At 39.5% G+C, this 17,269-nt stretch overlaps 1 protein-coding gene across 3 annotated transcripts in view; it reads left to right on the top strand.

The window, feature by feature from the left end:
- gab1 (GRB2-associated binding protein 1) overlaps nt 1-17,269 on the top strand; it is a 61,341-nt gene that overhangs the window by 23,919 nt on the left and 20,153 nt on the right. The window contains exon 1 of one of the 3 annotated variants that reach the window (XM_042428937.1): nt 2,631-2,671. The exons of the other annotated variants lie outside the window; for them this stretch is intronic. Within the exon in view, the coding sequence (XP_042284871.1) occupies nt 2,660-2,671 (12 nt within the window). The 5' untranslated portion in view covers nt 2,631-2,659. Of the gene's footprint in view, nt 1-2,630; nt 2,672-17,269 lie in introns of those variants that run through there. 3 annotated transcript variants of the gene reach the window in all.

Here is a 17,269-nt window from a genome sequence, read left to right on the forward strand (position 1 = left end):
TGATTGTTGTTTTGTACCAGAAAGAGTAATGCTGCTGCTAAACTGCTTACATTAGCACATCAGACAGTGCTCAAGGGTTTGCTAAGACATTTACTAAATTTTGTACTCCCACTGCAGTAGAAAGGTATTTTTTTCAGGTGACAGAAGAGATTTGTGTTGGTGAGCACTGATAGTTGCATGTTTTATGGTGTGTTGTTTTGAAATGCCAAGAACACATAACAATAAGACAGGCGTTGCTCTGATTGCCAAGATTGAGCTTTTTTTATATACTGAATACGTATAGTAGGTTGTTTATGATCAGCTCAGACCAACACAGGGCAAACAGTTTGCAAAAAAAACTTGTTGCATAATGTGAGCAAATCATCAGTCTTGGTTATTGAGTCTTCACAGTGCAGATGTGATTCCCTCTCTGCTCTGTCCACTCAAAGCATAGATTGTAATAGAATTTGCGAACACAGAGTGAAGGATTCCCTTTAGTCAGTCCTGAACTTCTAAAAGAAAAGATTAACACTGTCTAGTTATTTCACTTGGAGGTCTGAATCCAGTCCCTAGTTTGTGAGACAACTTATGAGGCATTAGCTGCTGCAGCATTAGATAAATGTTAATATAGAAGAGGTTCTAAAGTTAGCACCCGACCGACCCCCAAACACAAAAACAGTGACAAAAGGAGGCAAAACAGGAAATCTTTTTGCCCAGAGTGTGTGTTGGGAACAGATGACCAGGAAGATAAAAAGCGCTAACAAAGTGGAAACTTCCACTAAGGGATGTTATTTTGCCTTGTGTGTGTTTTTTCTCTCCTTTTCTCTGTTTCACAAAGCCCAGTGTTTCCTGGAAAACACAGTAAGAGGTAGTCGGTTTAGTTGTGGTGAAAAGGCTAATAGTGTGACTGCTTACAGTTTCCTACAACATACGTAACTACCGACGCTCCTGTGCTCCCTCAGTCATACATGATGTGTGGCTGTGTTAATATTTAAACCTGCCTCTCTGAGTTAATGCTTTACCCTGAGAGCACGATTTAAGTCTGAATCTAACCTGTTTGAAAGCTGTGTAATAGTGAGCCTGTAGCTTCGGGGGGGGGGGGGATTTGGTTGCTGTTCGAGCTGGCAGATGTCAAACCTTATTGGTATAAAATTGATTGAACAATCCCTGTTTTCTGAAAATAAACAAGAGCCACTACACTCAACCACAGTGCAGAACTACTGATCTGTCCTTTACTTCATCAACTCTCATTTGCTACATCTTCCCCACCTTTTCCCTCTCACACTCTCCCAGCATTTCCCTCCCTCTGTCAGTGGACACTAATGAATGATATGGAATGATTACTTGACTGGGAGTTCCTGTCCCTGCCCTTCGATTAAGAGTTAGTGTATCAACAACAGTTGCCTATTCAAGCCACTGGATTAACTGCAGTGCGGGTGGTGCTGGGCTGCTGAGAATACCTCTCCAGCAAAGTCTCAGAGAATATTAGAGGTATGAATCCTCACTGGCCTCATGATTCGATTATGATTCACCTACCTATTCAACGATTTGAATGCACAACGATTCTTGATGCATCTTAATGTATCACATCCTCAATTTTCTGTATTACTGCACATAGTTACTTTTTCATCAATTAATACAAGCAGTCAGATAATTCTGAACTCAAAAATGAGACTACAACAGTCTATAATATAAAAAGCTGCATCTTTTTAATACCAGTGTCTGTGTGACCCACCTCAGTAGTTGACAGTGCCTCCTCAATTCTTGGCTATTTAGCTGGGCTCACTGTATTCCTTATGGTTGCAGATGTTAGCTCATGGTGAAAACGGCTAACGTGGTTCCTCAAATTCGTTGTATTACCAAAGTATTTCATTTCTGTGAGGCAGATTTAACACATGGTGTTTGCCTTGTCCAGTTTGTGCTTCCCATTAAGTTTATAACATCCAAAATGTGCCCAGATGTCCACTTTCAAAATACTGGGTGCATTCTTTTATCAGTTGCTGCTGATCTCTGCCTCCCTCCGCCATATCTCCCAACATATAAAAGTAACATTCACCCACAGTTCAATGCAAGAGAGCGACGTTGCTTCTGGAAGGTAACTGTAACTTCACAACTTTATTGTCCATCTCAGGCCAGAAAATCAACAATCAGCATTAGTAGGCTATAAGTTTGTTGGCTGCTGTTTTAATCACAATAAATTCTATTAATTAGAAATTAATGAAAGAGTCGGGATTGTTTTTTTTTTTTCATGTAGGCCTAATGTTTCCAAACTCCCGATTATGTTCTGTCACTACATCGATGCAGAATCGTCCATGACGATGATTGAGAAATTTCCACTCCTCTAGAGAACATAAAACCTGCTCTTAAAAACTTGAGTAAGCATCTCTATTATTGCTGATATTTCTTTTATCCAAGTTTTCTATAAAAAAAAAAAGCTAAATTTTGATTACAGCTGAGTTTAAACTTTTTAAAATTAGTGGTCAGACATGAGTTCCTCTGTAGTAGAGCCAATGGCAGAGTGATTTTTGTTTCCTTTCTCAGCATCAAAATCCGAATCATGACATTGTCTTGTTATTAGGTCACCTGTGAAAACCCATAAATTAAGAACACCTGTTTGCCTTTCAGACAGTCTTTCATGAGAATGTTGGTCTTTGTGTGCGCTGTTTGCAAAGATAGCAGTATGTCTACCAAGGTCTGTATTCTTTGGATACTTACCGTAGATTGTTAAGGCCGGGGTCAGATGGCGCCTGGCTGGGTGAGAATTTCACAGCTGCACATGAAAGCAGAGCGACTGTGGGATGGTAAAATGAGGGAGGGAACGAGGGATCATGTAGATGATGAAGAGTGGGAACAAGCTTGTTTTGATCAAAGCTCCTTATAGATTAATGCATTGTTGATGAGCATGCATATACTGTAGGATGCAAGCATGCTGGATAACTGACTCTCGGGAGAAGCTGTTTATGTAGAGATGGCTGCTGAAACTTTTAAAGAACTTCACTCTCTGACTTTGAAGCATTTAGTAATATCAGATTGTGTTAACAAACTGGGCTATTTTTACCACACACACAAACAAACAAGCACACATGCGCTGTCTTTACATTACACAGCAGATGGCAGTTTATTTCTGGCAAATTTGGAATGCACAAATGTTACCTCTATAGTGTATGCCCAGCTGCATAACACAACTGCTCTATTTTTTGGTACGGTGCCAACTTGTTTGGCCTTGTAGCCTGTACAGAGGCTGGTGCTGGCTCAGATTGCTGCACCAGTGTCTGTACAAAGCCCCCTTAACTTGTTCTCTCTTTGTCGAGTAACTCAAAATTCTAATGTATAATCTTTTCACATGATCATATTTGGATAGAATTCTCACATTGAGATGTTGTGGTTCACAATTCTAATGTCAAAATCTCACTGTTTTGAAATTTATAGGATTATGTTCTTGTAAAACGCCAAAAAGCCCTTTTACCTTACGGATGAACATGAGTGCCACTTACGAGTTGCACGTATTACTATATGGTTTAAGTAATTAAACAGGAATTGTAATATATTTACACTGAGATACTGCTGATAATCGTCATCAGCGCCGATCCTTAATCACGCGTGTGTTTGTCGTTAATCATCATTTAATCTTGTGATCATTTATCCAAACGGAAACTAACGATTAAATAAGAGCACATTAGTTATAAATTATCAGTATCTATGAAGCAAGGTTTGTCATTTGCAGTCCATTAAAAATGGATGTCTAGTTTCTCAGGAATTCTGGATCTTGAGCTTTGGTTCTTCTGGAAGAATTGAGATTCTCACTGTTGTGTTTCTGACCTGTGTGGGAAGATGGGGCGCTTGCACACAAAGCAAGGATGTGATGTTTCAGTTTAACAAAGATTTGTTCTTGTTTTCTCTTGGAGAGGAGAGAAATGAAGAGGTTGACTCGCACATGGGAGCAGTGCTATGCTGTGGACACGGATGATAATTGATAAGTTCAGAAGAACCAGCTGGGAGTTACAATTTTTGTTGCAGGCGTTTGTAAGATGGACATGTAAGGGTTCAATAGGACATACACACATAAACTAGTGTTGCTGTTACTTCAGTCTTTTGCCTGGGTGGTCCTATCTTTAGCTGTGTTCTCACTCTATTTTTCTGTTAATTTCCTCTGCTGTCTTTGGCCTCAATCCTATTACGGGTGCTAGGAAAAGGAACTTATTTTTCTAACTAAATGGTTTATTTGAGCAATCAATCTTTCCAGACAATATATTCTCAGTTGTGAGTATTTGCTGCTTACCTTTATTTCATGTTTAGTAAACTTAATATTTTTGGGGTTTTGGGCGAAATGGTGAGACAAAATAAGATATGAAGGGCTTTAGGAAATTGTGAACGTAATTGAACAAACAGCAGATAAATCAATAATTAAAATGATCGTTTGTTGCACACCTGTTCACAATTATACACAATGGATCTTCATTTTTATTCTCAACTCATCGATCGACTTTTGCCTCAGATCTGGTAAATCATTATTGAAAAAAAAATTCTTGGACAAGTTAATCAAATAATGGCTGATTTGCCTCGCTGATTTAATAAAGTAATTGCCCATCTGCTGCCCTGTTTTTGAAAGCTGTTAACACAGCAGTGGTGAGGGTTAAAAAAGTAGTGAAAAGTACTTGTGTGTGTGCAGAAAGGTGCAGCCTGCAAAGCTTTCATGCGTGACTTTGCTTCTTTAAGGCCGGCCATCAGCATCACTTGTCTTTGCGCTGAAGAGTGGGCACTTTCTTACTACAGCACAACACAATAAAAAGTACATTATTGCCTCAGATATACAGTTGATAAGTCACTAAAATGTTTAAATAATCCCAGCAAATCTGCATACCAAGATGAGGAAATAGAGAGAGCAATGCCTCAATATTCAGTGAAAATCTGGGTAAGAGCTTTGTCTAATTTACATGCACTCTGTAAGCTCTTGACTTGAGAGGACCTCCAGTCACCAAGGTATCTTTGTATCTTTGTCTTTGCAGCATTAGCAGAAGGGTTTGGGGTCATTGCTCTGCCAAGGGAGAGCTTTTGTGTAGCAGGCGAGCAGAGGAAGCTGTCCATGCTGTGGCATCTCTGACCTCTTTTTATTGAGAGTGCAGATGGGAAACAGAATCATAAAGTCTCCACAGGAAGCAGAGGAAGGCTCAGATCCAGGGAAGAGGATGAAGCCTTCAGATTCGACACTAGAAAGAGAAATACAAGGAAAATGATTTGTCTATAATTATGAGCTACGCACGGACCTTCGATTAGCAATGTAAATGAAGGGAGGGACATTTCGCTGATGTGATCTATGGACAGGACTGCATTACTAGAACGGAGTCCATTAGGACAAACACCATGAGTGGTGAGACGAGTCAGGTTTTAAAGCCCCCATGAAATGCTGTCTTTACTTCCTTAATGTGATGTATTTCCTTTTGAAACAGGATGTTGGTTAGGACATAACATAGTTAAAGATCATTTTAAATCAATGTGTTTTGGAAGGGAGAGGCAGTTGCACAGTCAAGGCAATCACTTTAATGTTTACGGTCATTTTTACTTCTAAATAAGTGCTGTACAGAATTTGATTTGTTGAAAAAACTTTGTGATCGCATGTGTGGTAGCTCCATGTTTTTTGTTGTAAAAGCTGTGTCAACCAGCATCTCTTGTGTCTGTGCAGTGAAGCTGGCAAATAAAATATTAATCGAATAATCATTGATAAAACTGACAGACAATAGAATAACTTTGTTGGTAAATTAAATTATTCCCGTGCTATCTGCTGAATATGCTGGGCTGCACTCCCACTTCATTTTTATAAACTTTATACATACCCTCCACTTTCTCTTAGTCCCACCCCCTCTGATTTAGCAGTGGCAGTTAAGAGGATCTGGGACAACCTGATTACATACAGCAGGAAGTCAAAGGAGGGAGAGGTCACAAACTGCTGACCCTCACACACACTGCAGCACATGATAAAGTCAGAAGGCGCAAACAGCTTTAACAACAACACCACCATGCTTGTTTACTCATGGTCAGTAACAGAAATACTGTAAGACAAAAAGAAAACAGCTCATTTGGATGCACAGTTTGCAAGGTAGGCTCACTGTTTGTTTATTACCCAAAACTCAAATGTTTTCCATGTGGATAATCTATAAGCATTAGAGGTAGTATTGAACAGCGTGTTTTTAAATCTTATTGAACTTTGTGGTGCACTGTCTAAGTCTTGGTTTGCAGGTTGGTGTTGGGCTAGAAAGTTGGCCATGCAAGATAGGGATGCAACGATTATAGATTTTGATGGTATGGTTATAGTCTGAGGAAAAATCACAGTGTCACAGTCTCACGATTATTACGCATTAATTTATTTCACAACACTACAGATGGATAAAATCACATGAGCAGTTTTTAATGAGAGGTTTTATTGTGTTTTTTTCCCCCTCACATTTCTTTGTTGGCTTTCGTTTTTAACAGTTGTTTAGTATTAATATAAGATTAAGATGAACTTTATTGATCCCCTAAAGGAAAATATTATTAATGTAGGTAATAATGTGGACATATGGATGACAGTTATTATCATCAACTGTCATCCATGCCTTATTTGATTAAAATTCATTTTTTATAATCTATTTTAATAATTAAGTCGCTCTTGTGACACCATGTGTAACTTTGCATACCTGAACTTGCTGCAGCACTGCATTTTAAGTTGGTGCACCAGGTTCCACCTGCAGTCTGCCGGTTCAGCCTGTGGATATTACGCTTAACACATTATTTTTTTTAATTTGTACAACCAGTCATAGAAAAATAATGTACCTTAATGTCCCTTTTTTGAGAGCAAGAACAGAAACACTCGGTGTAGCTGAGCCTTTACGGTTACAAAATCGGGATGTTCTAAAGCACGGTTAATAGTGAAATCGTTTAATTGTTGCAACTCTAATCTAAAATAACTGGAAAATTTTCCCCTGGATCCACAAATCACATGTTTGTGTTTCTCTGTGCAATCGTCCATTAGTTCACCAAAGCTTGTTTGGAGCCTGTGATATCACTTTTGATTCCACTCTGGGTGTTGTTACACAAGTGTTTTACTTTTTGTTTTTTTGTTCTTTTTAAAAAAAGTAGAACTTTGTATCTATAAAAAGCTACTGTTATAAGGATATGAAACTGAATGACAGTTGGATTTGCGCTGCCTTGGTTTAGTTTACTTTACCCAACTATCATAAATGGTGCTTTGCATATTAAATGAAGATAATGTCAAGCATGGAGGATGTAAAAATCTACCGTGGTGTCCTGAGCCTATCAAAACTGGCACTTTACGCTGCAATTTTACTTTCTAGACATAGCTGAAATAATTTAAGGAATACAGGCATTTGATGTGTGAATAGAATCTCATGGTGTATTGTTCTTCCATCACAATTAGTTAATGAGTTAATGCCAGCTGCGTTCAGGATGCTATTTTTGAATGGAACTAGTAAAGGTATGGTGTGACTGGTAGGCAATCTGCTGAGATAGTAGACTGACATAGCTTACCCTAAAGAGTCTGCAAAGATGCTGAATAGTTATTATAGTTGAACAAACTTACTGTTGCATTACTGTTATAGCTAAACATACTCTTATTGATGTAGGGACTCAGCTACTTTTAGTATTTCATTGATGTCTTTGACGTGAACTTTTTGTTTATTTAGTGTATCAGTACATAAATATTCACTGATAACAGATACATTATACTTTTGGGGTTGTTTTTTAGGTTTGGGCTATAGTAATAAATTCAGTACATATATGTGTTCCTACAGTTGAGTTCAATCATAGCTGAACATAAACATGTTGAATCGCTTTTAGCTGAAATCCTGTTTATGTGCATATGTTTGAATCAGCATGTTTGTTAGGATAGAGTTAATCCGTTCATTTTGAATAGAATATTGCACTTCCCACTTGCTGTAGCGGTTGATGTTAGGTTGAGCATGTGTTGAGTTTATCTAAAAAGATCCCACCATGCATGGCTGTCATCTCAACAGAATAAATGCAGAGTGTTAACCTTAAGGTCAGAAACTGGAGGTAGAATTGGCTGACTATTATTAACCACTAACCAGGATGCTGGACCTCAGGCATGCTCGTCTTTCATGGAAGTCCCCTCTCCCTCCAGCAGGCGGAGGGCTGATGACGTTAGCTGAACAGCCTCACTTAGCCAAAGGCCATGCACTCTTACTTGTACGTTAACTGCCCTCTCTGGTGCTCAAGGATGTAAAAATAGCTGTTTAGCAAGAATCCCAGTCATGTCTCGCTAACAAAGACTGATTTATTCAAGTTGCGGCACCAAGCATAGAGGAGCTTTTGTCCCTCCCCTCCTTCTCCTTCTGCAGACCTCGTCACCAAGGCCATGAGCGCCAAAACCTCTGACGCTCTTGACACTCCTCTCTTAGAACAGCCTTTGTTCAGCACAGTACTAGGGTCCAGATAGTGAGGCTCAGGGAAGCACTGTGGTCTACAAGATTGCATATTTGTTTACTGCATTTATGTCAGATTGCAGTGTCATGGAAATATTTTGTAGTTCAGACTCTTTTCTGCGTCAGCAGGTGCAAATATTTTATATTTAGGCATTTGCCCAAATAATTGAAAATGTCTCATGCACTCTGGAGGGAAAAATAGGGAATGAGTTTCAAACCCTCTATATGTCCAAACATGATATACAAGAAATTGCTGACATTTGACAGCAATAAGGGAAAGGTGGAGTAAATTTGTCTTCAGCCCAGAATTCAATAGAAACTGATCTTTGTCAGTCAGTTATCATTACAGGCATGATTTAAAACAATAAGGGGGTATGACTGTTTTGGTGGTGCTGTGATGTAACTTTTTTCTAATCATTAGACATTTCTAGGTCTTTTATGCATATTAACACCTATTAAACTATCTACTGAGATTTAGGTCATTCATAAATGTTTACAATTAAGTGCAATGAAATTATACTGAAGCTGTTTTAGCAGTTTGGACTGAAGCAACAAATAAAATACTAAACTGATGTAGGACTAAGTAATGACTTTTCAATGTGAAAAGAAAAAAATCCTATATTTTTCCACGCAAATCCTAAGTAAGATTCCAGCACATGATTCCTCATTTACATTTTTCTCACTTCGCTCCACGTTTTCTCAATCCCTCCAAAGAGACTGCTCTGAAGAGTACACAGATCAATACTGGCACACTGGTTACTGTTGTGTGTTTAATTTCCTGCTTGGGAGAGTGCACTGTGTGAGTGTAAAGCTAATGCAAAAAAAAAAAAAAGGTTCCTTTAATGTCATATCAACTGACCGGAAAAGGTGGTCTGTTTTCCCTGTGGCCATAAAATGTTGTCTGGTGGTGATTTCTGGCAGATTAAACGATAGCACATACTAATTTGTTCTGTTATTACCAAAATCTTGACCTTCTCTCCCTCGTCTTCACCCTGTGCTCATCCTGTGCTCCATTTCTCCCTTGTTCTGTCCCTTGCGCTGTGTTTTTCTGAGGAACAAACAGAGAAGCTGTGCTAGTCAGGATGAGTCAGTGCAGCTGGGGTGCAGGTCATTTACCCACAGCCCACTCAGACGGGACAGATGGCCCGGCCACTCTCATGCTGCTAAGTGCTAACTATGCCTCCAGAGTCTGTGAGCTAAGCTAATGCTAACATCTAATGGGTGAACTGGAGATCGCTCAGCAAATGCTATTAAAATCTGTATCTGCTATATGTATATCTGCTGTATGTAGAGTTGAATAATACACCAGGACAAGCTGTTATATTTTATTAAATTCACATCCATCAAGGCATTGGGTGACATTCCCTCCTTTTGCAATTTTGAAACAGTGTTGTAGGATAATTATTTTCATTCTGCTAATTTATATTAATCACTTTAAAATATCACAGAAAGTATTCTGTTGTGTTCACATATAACAGATCACAGCTATCCTCTTTGTGTACTGGTTTTGTGCGCCTTGTCCTGCTGATTCCACTTAGGAAAGCACAATAATGATACTCTATACTTGCTAATCACTATAGTGCTTATAATGAGCTTTAATACATTTATCCAAGTCTAATGTCAAAAATAAGTCATGTACTTGCACTGATATACAACACTGGCTCTCACAGTGTACTCCTCTAATGCACCACTTGAGTTTTAGTTATGTGCTACTCAAGAGCTGTTGTTACTGTACCTAGATTAGCATTTCAGCTTGAATTGTGTCTGTTAAGCAGATAAAATGAATATTACTGATATAGAGGTTTTGCTGATTGTAAGTGTATGGATAATGTACAGAGATATACTCTCTTTGTATTCCTCTTCATTCTTTCTCTTTTTTTTCTTTAATTGGATTTGACCCCCATCAGTCAGTGATAAAATTACTAATGTGATTCTGACAGCACGATAGAACACACACACACACAGCTTCTCCCAAAGAGAGCCAAAGGTTTAGCTTTGTATTATGGTGTATATGGCCTTTCAAAGGAAGCATGGAATCATAGTGCCTGTCTGTTAGGATTAATGATGTAGCATAATTGCTGTGTGCTTCACTTAGCATTGCTTATCTGGTTGCAGTATGCTTTCAATAACTAAAACATCATCAGACTCTCCAAATTGTTGTTAGATCACAGTTGCAGGTGTAAAGAGCTTCTCAGTGACCTCTGATTGTCAAAAATGACAAAAAAGATCAATAAAAAACAAAAGTTAAAGAGTAAGTCAAGCTGTGTGTTGAAACTGAATTCAAAGCAGGATTTAGAGGTGGTGCAATTGCATACAAAGTCGACGGAAAGACTCAATTAGACGCAAATTTGCCGAGGGTGTTGATACGAAGACGCATCAGCATGAGTTCAGAATGTTTCAACTTAGAGAAAAAAATTGTTGTCAGGCTCAACTCTGACTGGCACCCCAGACCACAAGATACCAACAAACCTTGCCAACATGTTGTGCCTGCATTAACACCAACTGGCACACATGAACCTTTTACACTCACCAAGCACTTTATTAGGAACGCCTGTGCAGTCGAAATCAATCCAATAGAACAGCTCTGCTTTCTCTACTTTTACAAAGCTTGGTGGTGGTAGTGTACTGAAGTGCATTAAATTGAAAAGTGTGCCTAAAATTTTTGTCCACTCACTAACATACATGAGGACGGCAAAATATTAGGAACACTTTTAAATATAATGCACTCCAATACACCACCACCACTACCCGCTACAACATCAATAATAAACATAAAGTAGAATTATCACCTTTCTGACAATGTCAAGAAAAACTGAAAATGCATAAGCTTCGTAAAAGTAGAATTTATGGCAGAGCTGTTGTATTGGATTGCATTAGATTGCGCAGGTGTTCCCTAAAAGTGCTCAGTAAATGTTTAACATAAATGATAATCATTAAGTCTCATAGAAACAGCACACCTGTCCATGCCCTTAAGAGACAGTAAATGGTAAATGGACTGCATTTATATAGCTCCTCTCTAGTCTTCCGACTGCTCAAAGTGCATTACACTACATGCCAACATCCAACCATTCACACACACACACACACACACACACACACACACACACACACACATTAATACACTGATGGCAGAGGTTGCCATGCAAGGTGCAAACCTGCTCATCAGGAGGAGTTTCTAACGCTCATTCACACACACACACTCACATACTGATGGCACAGCAATCGGAAGCAGTTTGGGGGTTCAGTTTCTTGCCCAAGGATACTTCAACATGCGAACTGGAGGAGCTGGGTATCGAACTGCAGATGTTCCAATTAGTGGACGAGCCACAGCCGCCCCCTGTCTGGTCTAATGTCCCAACTGCTGCTGCTGCAGAAATATAGAAACCCACAGGCCTGTCTCAGTATCATTAAGCATTAGAGATATAGAGGATGAGTTTAAGTATGCCATTTAACAGCCTGTTATGACAGATACATTCGCATAAGCAATTAGTGTACTTAAAGGCTTTTTAGGCTGCATTAAGCTATCTAAAACCATGAAGCACAATTAGCCTTTTTAAGCGCAATAAAACCGGAGTCTGTGGAGCTTGAGTGATGTTGGCAGGATGGTTCACTAGCAACTAGTTTCACATATTTAGACTAATAAATTAGATCAAACTGGTGTAATAGGAGACTCATTTGGCCATATAGTCTTATATTTAGCAGCTGTGGGCTAAAACATAGAGTTCATTCCCACTGTCTGTTTGTTCAAGTGGGAGTCCCGCCATTTCCTTAATCAATGCACAGTGGTGCCATACTGTCTCATTCATTTATCTACTTCCTGTTGTATGTATTTTGGCAGGAACCTTTAAAAGTCCGATGTGGGAATGCTATGGCTCATTTCATACTCTACAACTGGCAAAAGAATGAGACACTCAACATGTTGCATAATCAAAAGCTAATGAGCTGTAAGAGATGAGATTTTTATAAGATTGGACAGATGAAATGCAGGATGATGTTTCTGTTGACTCCAGTCAAAGTTTTCCATAACTTTGCAGATGTCATGATGCTCGGTTCTGAAACTGTTGGTGCACCACTGTTTAATTTGCATTACATGCTCCTGACATTGTCTGAGGCTTCTGGATTGTCAACAGAAAAATTGTATCGTGACAGGTTGTATGACCCAAAGTGTCATTCTGGACAACTTTAAGACAGATATTGAGCTGCATAATGTGAGGTGTCAGACCAGACGACGCGAATGGTCCATTACTGCTGAGTGACTGACCTTAGTAAGTTTAAAAGGAATTTAGGGCCCAAGAACCAGAGGCTTTCAGAGTTCAGTATAACTCAAAGTGTCGGATCACTAAACCACGTCTCAAGTCCTCTATAACCTTTTCTGGCGTTGAAACTGCAGGGGGGCGACTTTCTGAAACCAACAAGCACTCCCACTCCACACGGTGATTGGCCACGTGTGATTTGAACTTTTCTCAAGCTCTCTCTTTTTTTTCCACCGTCCACACAACTATTGCCATCATTTTTAGCGTGTACAGCCCAGTGCAACATCATAAATGTCTTCTTGAGCCAGTGTATGATTCATTGCGTCGAGATTACAAACACACAAAAGAGACAGAGAGCTCTTGGAGGGAGATCAGAGAGGTGTTTGTGTGTGATGCAGCCAGGAGGAGGCTTTGACAGCAGGCTTTTTGCCCCCTTCGAGTGTGGTCATTTGGAACATGTATAAACACTTTTGCCTTCAGATGTGGTCGGCGACATGCCATATCACTAGATTGTTTCAAACATACTGAACCCCTTATTCAGACAAGGGGTTCAAAGTGATAGTGTTGTTTCACTGCTTTTGTATTTGAGTGTATTAGATTGTACTGCAGTTTTATAATACTCTGCTTTCTGTAGATGCAGAGGTTGGGGATGGAGGATGCAGCTAATTTCTCTTCTGTTTCCATTATATTCCCTCTGGAATCACACCAAAGTGTCCCCTCTTGCGTAGTTTCTCCCTCTTTACGTACTTCACCTACTTCTCTCCCCCACCTTTGCTGTTGCCATGCTCCAGTGATGTTGGGTAGGGAGGCGTCTGACGGCAGCGTGACTCCACTCAGTTGGCATCTCCTCCCAAAACCCCCACCCCACCCCACCCCACCCCACCCTCCCTTCCTCTGTCATCGTCTTAGTCAGACTCTCAATGCCCTCTCTGTCTGGCCCCCATGGGCTGTAGGAACTGGGTGGGCAAATGGAGGGTGTCTTCCTGTGTGCCTCACGCTATCAGAAGACACCAGGACGCTGTGAGAAAAGGGGGGGGGGGTTGGCGAGGGGTTGGTGGGGACAGCTGCCATGGCAGGGGAGCCCTCCCCATCCCAGTCCAGTATCGTCCCATGCCGTCCCATTCCCAACCCCGGGACAAGGAAGATCACAAACACTAGGCTCCTACAAGCTCAAGTGGGCTCTGTGATTGTTGAGTGAGCTGAATGGTTCCGAATTGATTGGTGTATTAAGATACACTGGAATGGATGTATCCTGTTGTCTTCAAGTACTGCAGTCTAGCTTGGACCAATTGGGGTTTAGCCCTTAACTTAACAACACTGGCTATAATGGAATATGCTAAACAAAAAGCAGGACTAAAGGCCTCATCACGTTCTTCAAGGAGCCTTGACAGGAGGTATGTAAGGAGGACAACTACTCAGACATCATCAGGCTGTACTGTTCCAACATGTGTGTGTTTATAAGCTCTTTCGTAACCCTGATTTTGAATTATGGTTTCTCCTGTAACCTGATTTCCGGTAAACAAGGAACCTGGTTGTCTTGATTGGGTCAAGAGAAGAATGGTTAACAGATGTAGATTTCATCTGGAAAAACCAGATTAGTTCTAACAGGGTTTTTACAAGTTCACATGTGCACAACAAATTTCTGACAGCAAAAGTATTTTCATCTGTCGCAGCAATTCAGAGGAATGAAGAAGGAAGGATGATCACTTGTAGCAGTGGATCCTTGTTTTTACTATAATGAAATCCAAAGTCAAACTGCAACTGAAACTGACACCAAAATAAATGAGTTTATGTAAGTTCTGTGTTCCCTTAGCTGAACTCCACTTTAAATTCAGCCACATTTGCACATTAGGAAAAAAAAAAAAAAAAAACTGAGCTGCCTCACTACAAGAGCCTGTACTCCCACAGTGCCGTCAGTCCAAATGCTCTCACAAATGCTGTTATACTTAAAACTCTGCCAGCATTGGTTCAAAAAATATGGTTAGAAGGAGGAGAGAAATCTGATTACTGACCAGCTGCATGTAAATGTTGATTTTAAAGTAACCAGGTTACTACAGTTCATGTACATGCGTTCTGACTTCCTGCCTTAACTTGATTTCTTCCTCTTACACGGTGTCTTGTGTACATATAAATATAGTTAATATGTCTATGCATGTCAGTGAAATAGCACTTGCACCAGGTGAATGTGCCTCTAATGTAGGTGTGATATTGCCTGGTCATCGGGGAAGCAAAAAAATACCTTTTTTTTTTTTAACTTTGTGTAGCCTTTTTATTTGTTTATTACCATATTACCAAGTGTTTATTTTTGCGCACGTGACTGATGCTGGATGTGTGGTTTAAATCAGCGATAGAAAACAGTTCAAGTGTGTATAACTGTGTGTGAGGAATGCTGTGTGAAACCCTACAGATGGAGGAGAGATGCTCAAGCTACCACACAGCTTGTCATCCCAGAACTACTACTGTCTGTAACCATGCTAATGTGGCAGTACAGATTCTCTTCAGGGCTGCTGCTATTGTTTTAAACTGTGATTGACTTTTAATAGTCTATCACATTAGACTTTTCAATTAAATTAAGATCTTAAACCTCTGTTAGTTTCATAGTTAGATTAGTTTTTTCATCAGATAATTTATATTGCTTATTCTTCTTGTACATATTTTGAGATGAATACATTTTAACCGTCTTTTCCATGAGCTGCTTTGGGAGCTGGTTTATTGGCCCGAACAATAAATTGGGCGGTATTAGCTTATTGCAGATACACTATATTGGTGCTGGCACATATGTTGGTGAATAATTAAAAAGTATTTATAGTGCAGAAACAACATATATGTTTAGATTAATTTAGAAAAAGTTACACCCTTACATTGTTTGGAAAGCTTCTTCTGTCCCCCTCAGTTCATATCTATGATATATTGTTATTTATCTTTCAAATATTAATATTGGTTGTTTTATCATCTATTACACAACTATTGGTTATGAAATAGTTGATAATACTCCCTTTTTTCTCTTTTATTATGTCCTTAAAGCACAAATTCTGGCCCATTATGTGTTTTGTACTTTTGTATTTTAGGGCACTTAATTTCATATTTTATTTATAGTCTGTCTTCCTTTTTTATTGGCCATGTTGCACTAGATTCAGTGTGTTTCATGTATAATTTTTTCCATTGAAGCCCTTGTACAGAGGCATATTTTTTTGTGCCCTCCGGGTGCATCAGACATTGTTGTCAAACTCTGCTCTTGGAACAGATTTTTAATTGTGTAGAAACTGCAGATTGCAGTGTGATGAATGTGTTTTTGAATACTGGACGAATTGTCTGGTCTGCTCTGTGATGTTGAACTTGGCAAAGTTTAACAAAGGTCTCTGTGAGATCAAAACATTGCTATATTAATGAAAAATGAAAATATAAAAAATTAATGATTAATTAATTAATTAAAGATACAAATTATGGGGTGCTATCAGCACAGTGTGTGGCTCTTTTATCTGATTTTTGTCTTAATTATGAATTTTTGATGTAGCTACACACTCTCCACTCTTGTTTTTTATAAGCTGTAATTAACCTGTTGATTACTCATGAATTTTAAAATGACTGTTAAGTTGTTTTGTTAAACAGATCTCACTTGCCTCTGTCTCGTGCATGTACAACTCACCCAGTTGTCAACACTCTGACATTGGGCGGGCCTGGCCCTCGGTGTAACCTAAGCTAAGCTTGGTCCTTCTGTTCCCTACAGGGTAACTTGACCCTAGATTGCTTTGTCATGTGCCAGAGAGAGAGTTTCCCTCTCCACACCCACCGCCTTTGTCCAAACAACACAACACAGGCACATCTGTATTATTTTTTGCACGTTTACTTAAGCTTTTATATTTAAATTTGGTATTTAAGTGGGCCCGCCTCAAAGGATGCAGGTTTAATAGGTTTAAGCCTCACTTGGACTATGTGGGCGTGTTTTGTGATTATATAATGCAGGCCTTTTGAACTGCAGTGTGTGAAACATGTGCTACGAGTGTGTGCAATATGTCAGTGTGGGATGTGAATAGTGTTTTTGAATCTTGTTGTATGCAATTTGTGTTATTTAATGCTTTATTGGTTTTGTCCATGTGATTCCTGTATGTCGATGTGCTTTCAGTTTAAAGTCCAGGGACTTTTCAGGGCTGCTTGTTTTCTTCATCCTGTTTATGGAGGGAAAGGTCTGATGCTCTTCATGCTGTCTCAGTCAGGGGCTTGGCCCACTAACAAAGGACACCATGTGGATGGAAAAACAGCTAAGGGATGAAAACAACAAGCCCCCACAGCATTGTTAATACAGTCAAAATCTTCCCTCAAAACAACAACAACAAAGCTTTAGTTTGCATTCCTCACACTCAGATGGTATGCTTCCTGATCTGTCGGATCTTAGTGGTGGTTGTTTGTCTGCTGGGTCTTGTCTATCATTTCAGACTCTACATCACTGCGAAAGTTTCTGGTATTCAGTTTATCAGCTGGTTTTGGTGTCAGTGGGTTTGTTTGTTTTTCGGCTGGTGAAACTTGTATTTAGGGTCCACACACCTACTTGGCCTAGCTTAAGCAATAAAAGGAAGTGAAATATTTTTGGATAAACCCCCTATT

Source organism: Thunnus maccoyii, chromosome 2 (assembly GCF_910596095.1).
Source record: "Thunnus maccoyii chromosome 2, fThuMac1.1, whole genome shotgun sequence".
In the NCBI taxonomy this organism is placed as follows: Eukaryota; Metazoa; Chordata; class Actinopteri; order Scombriformes; family Scombridae; genus Thunnus; species Thunnus maccoyii.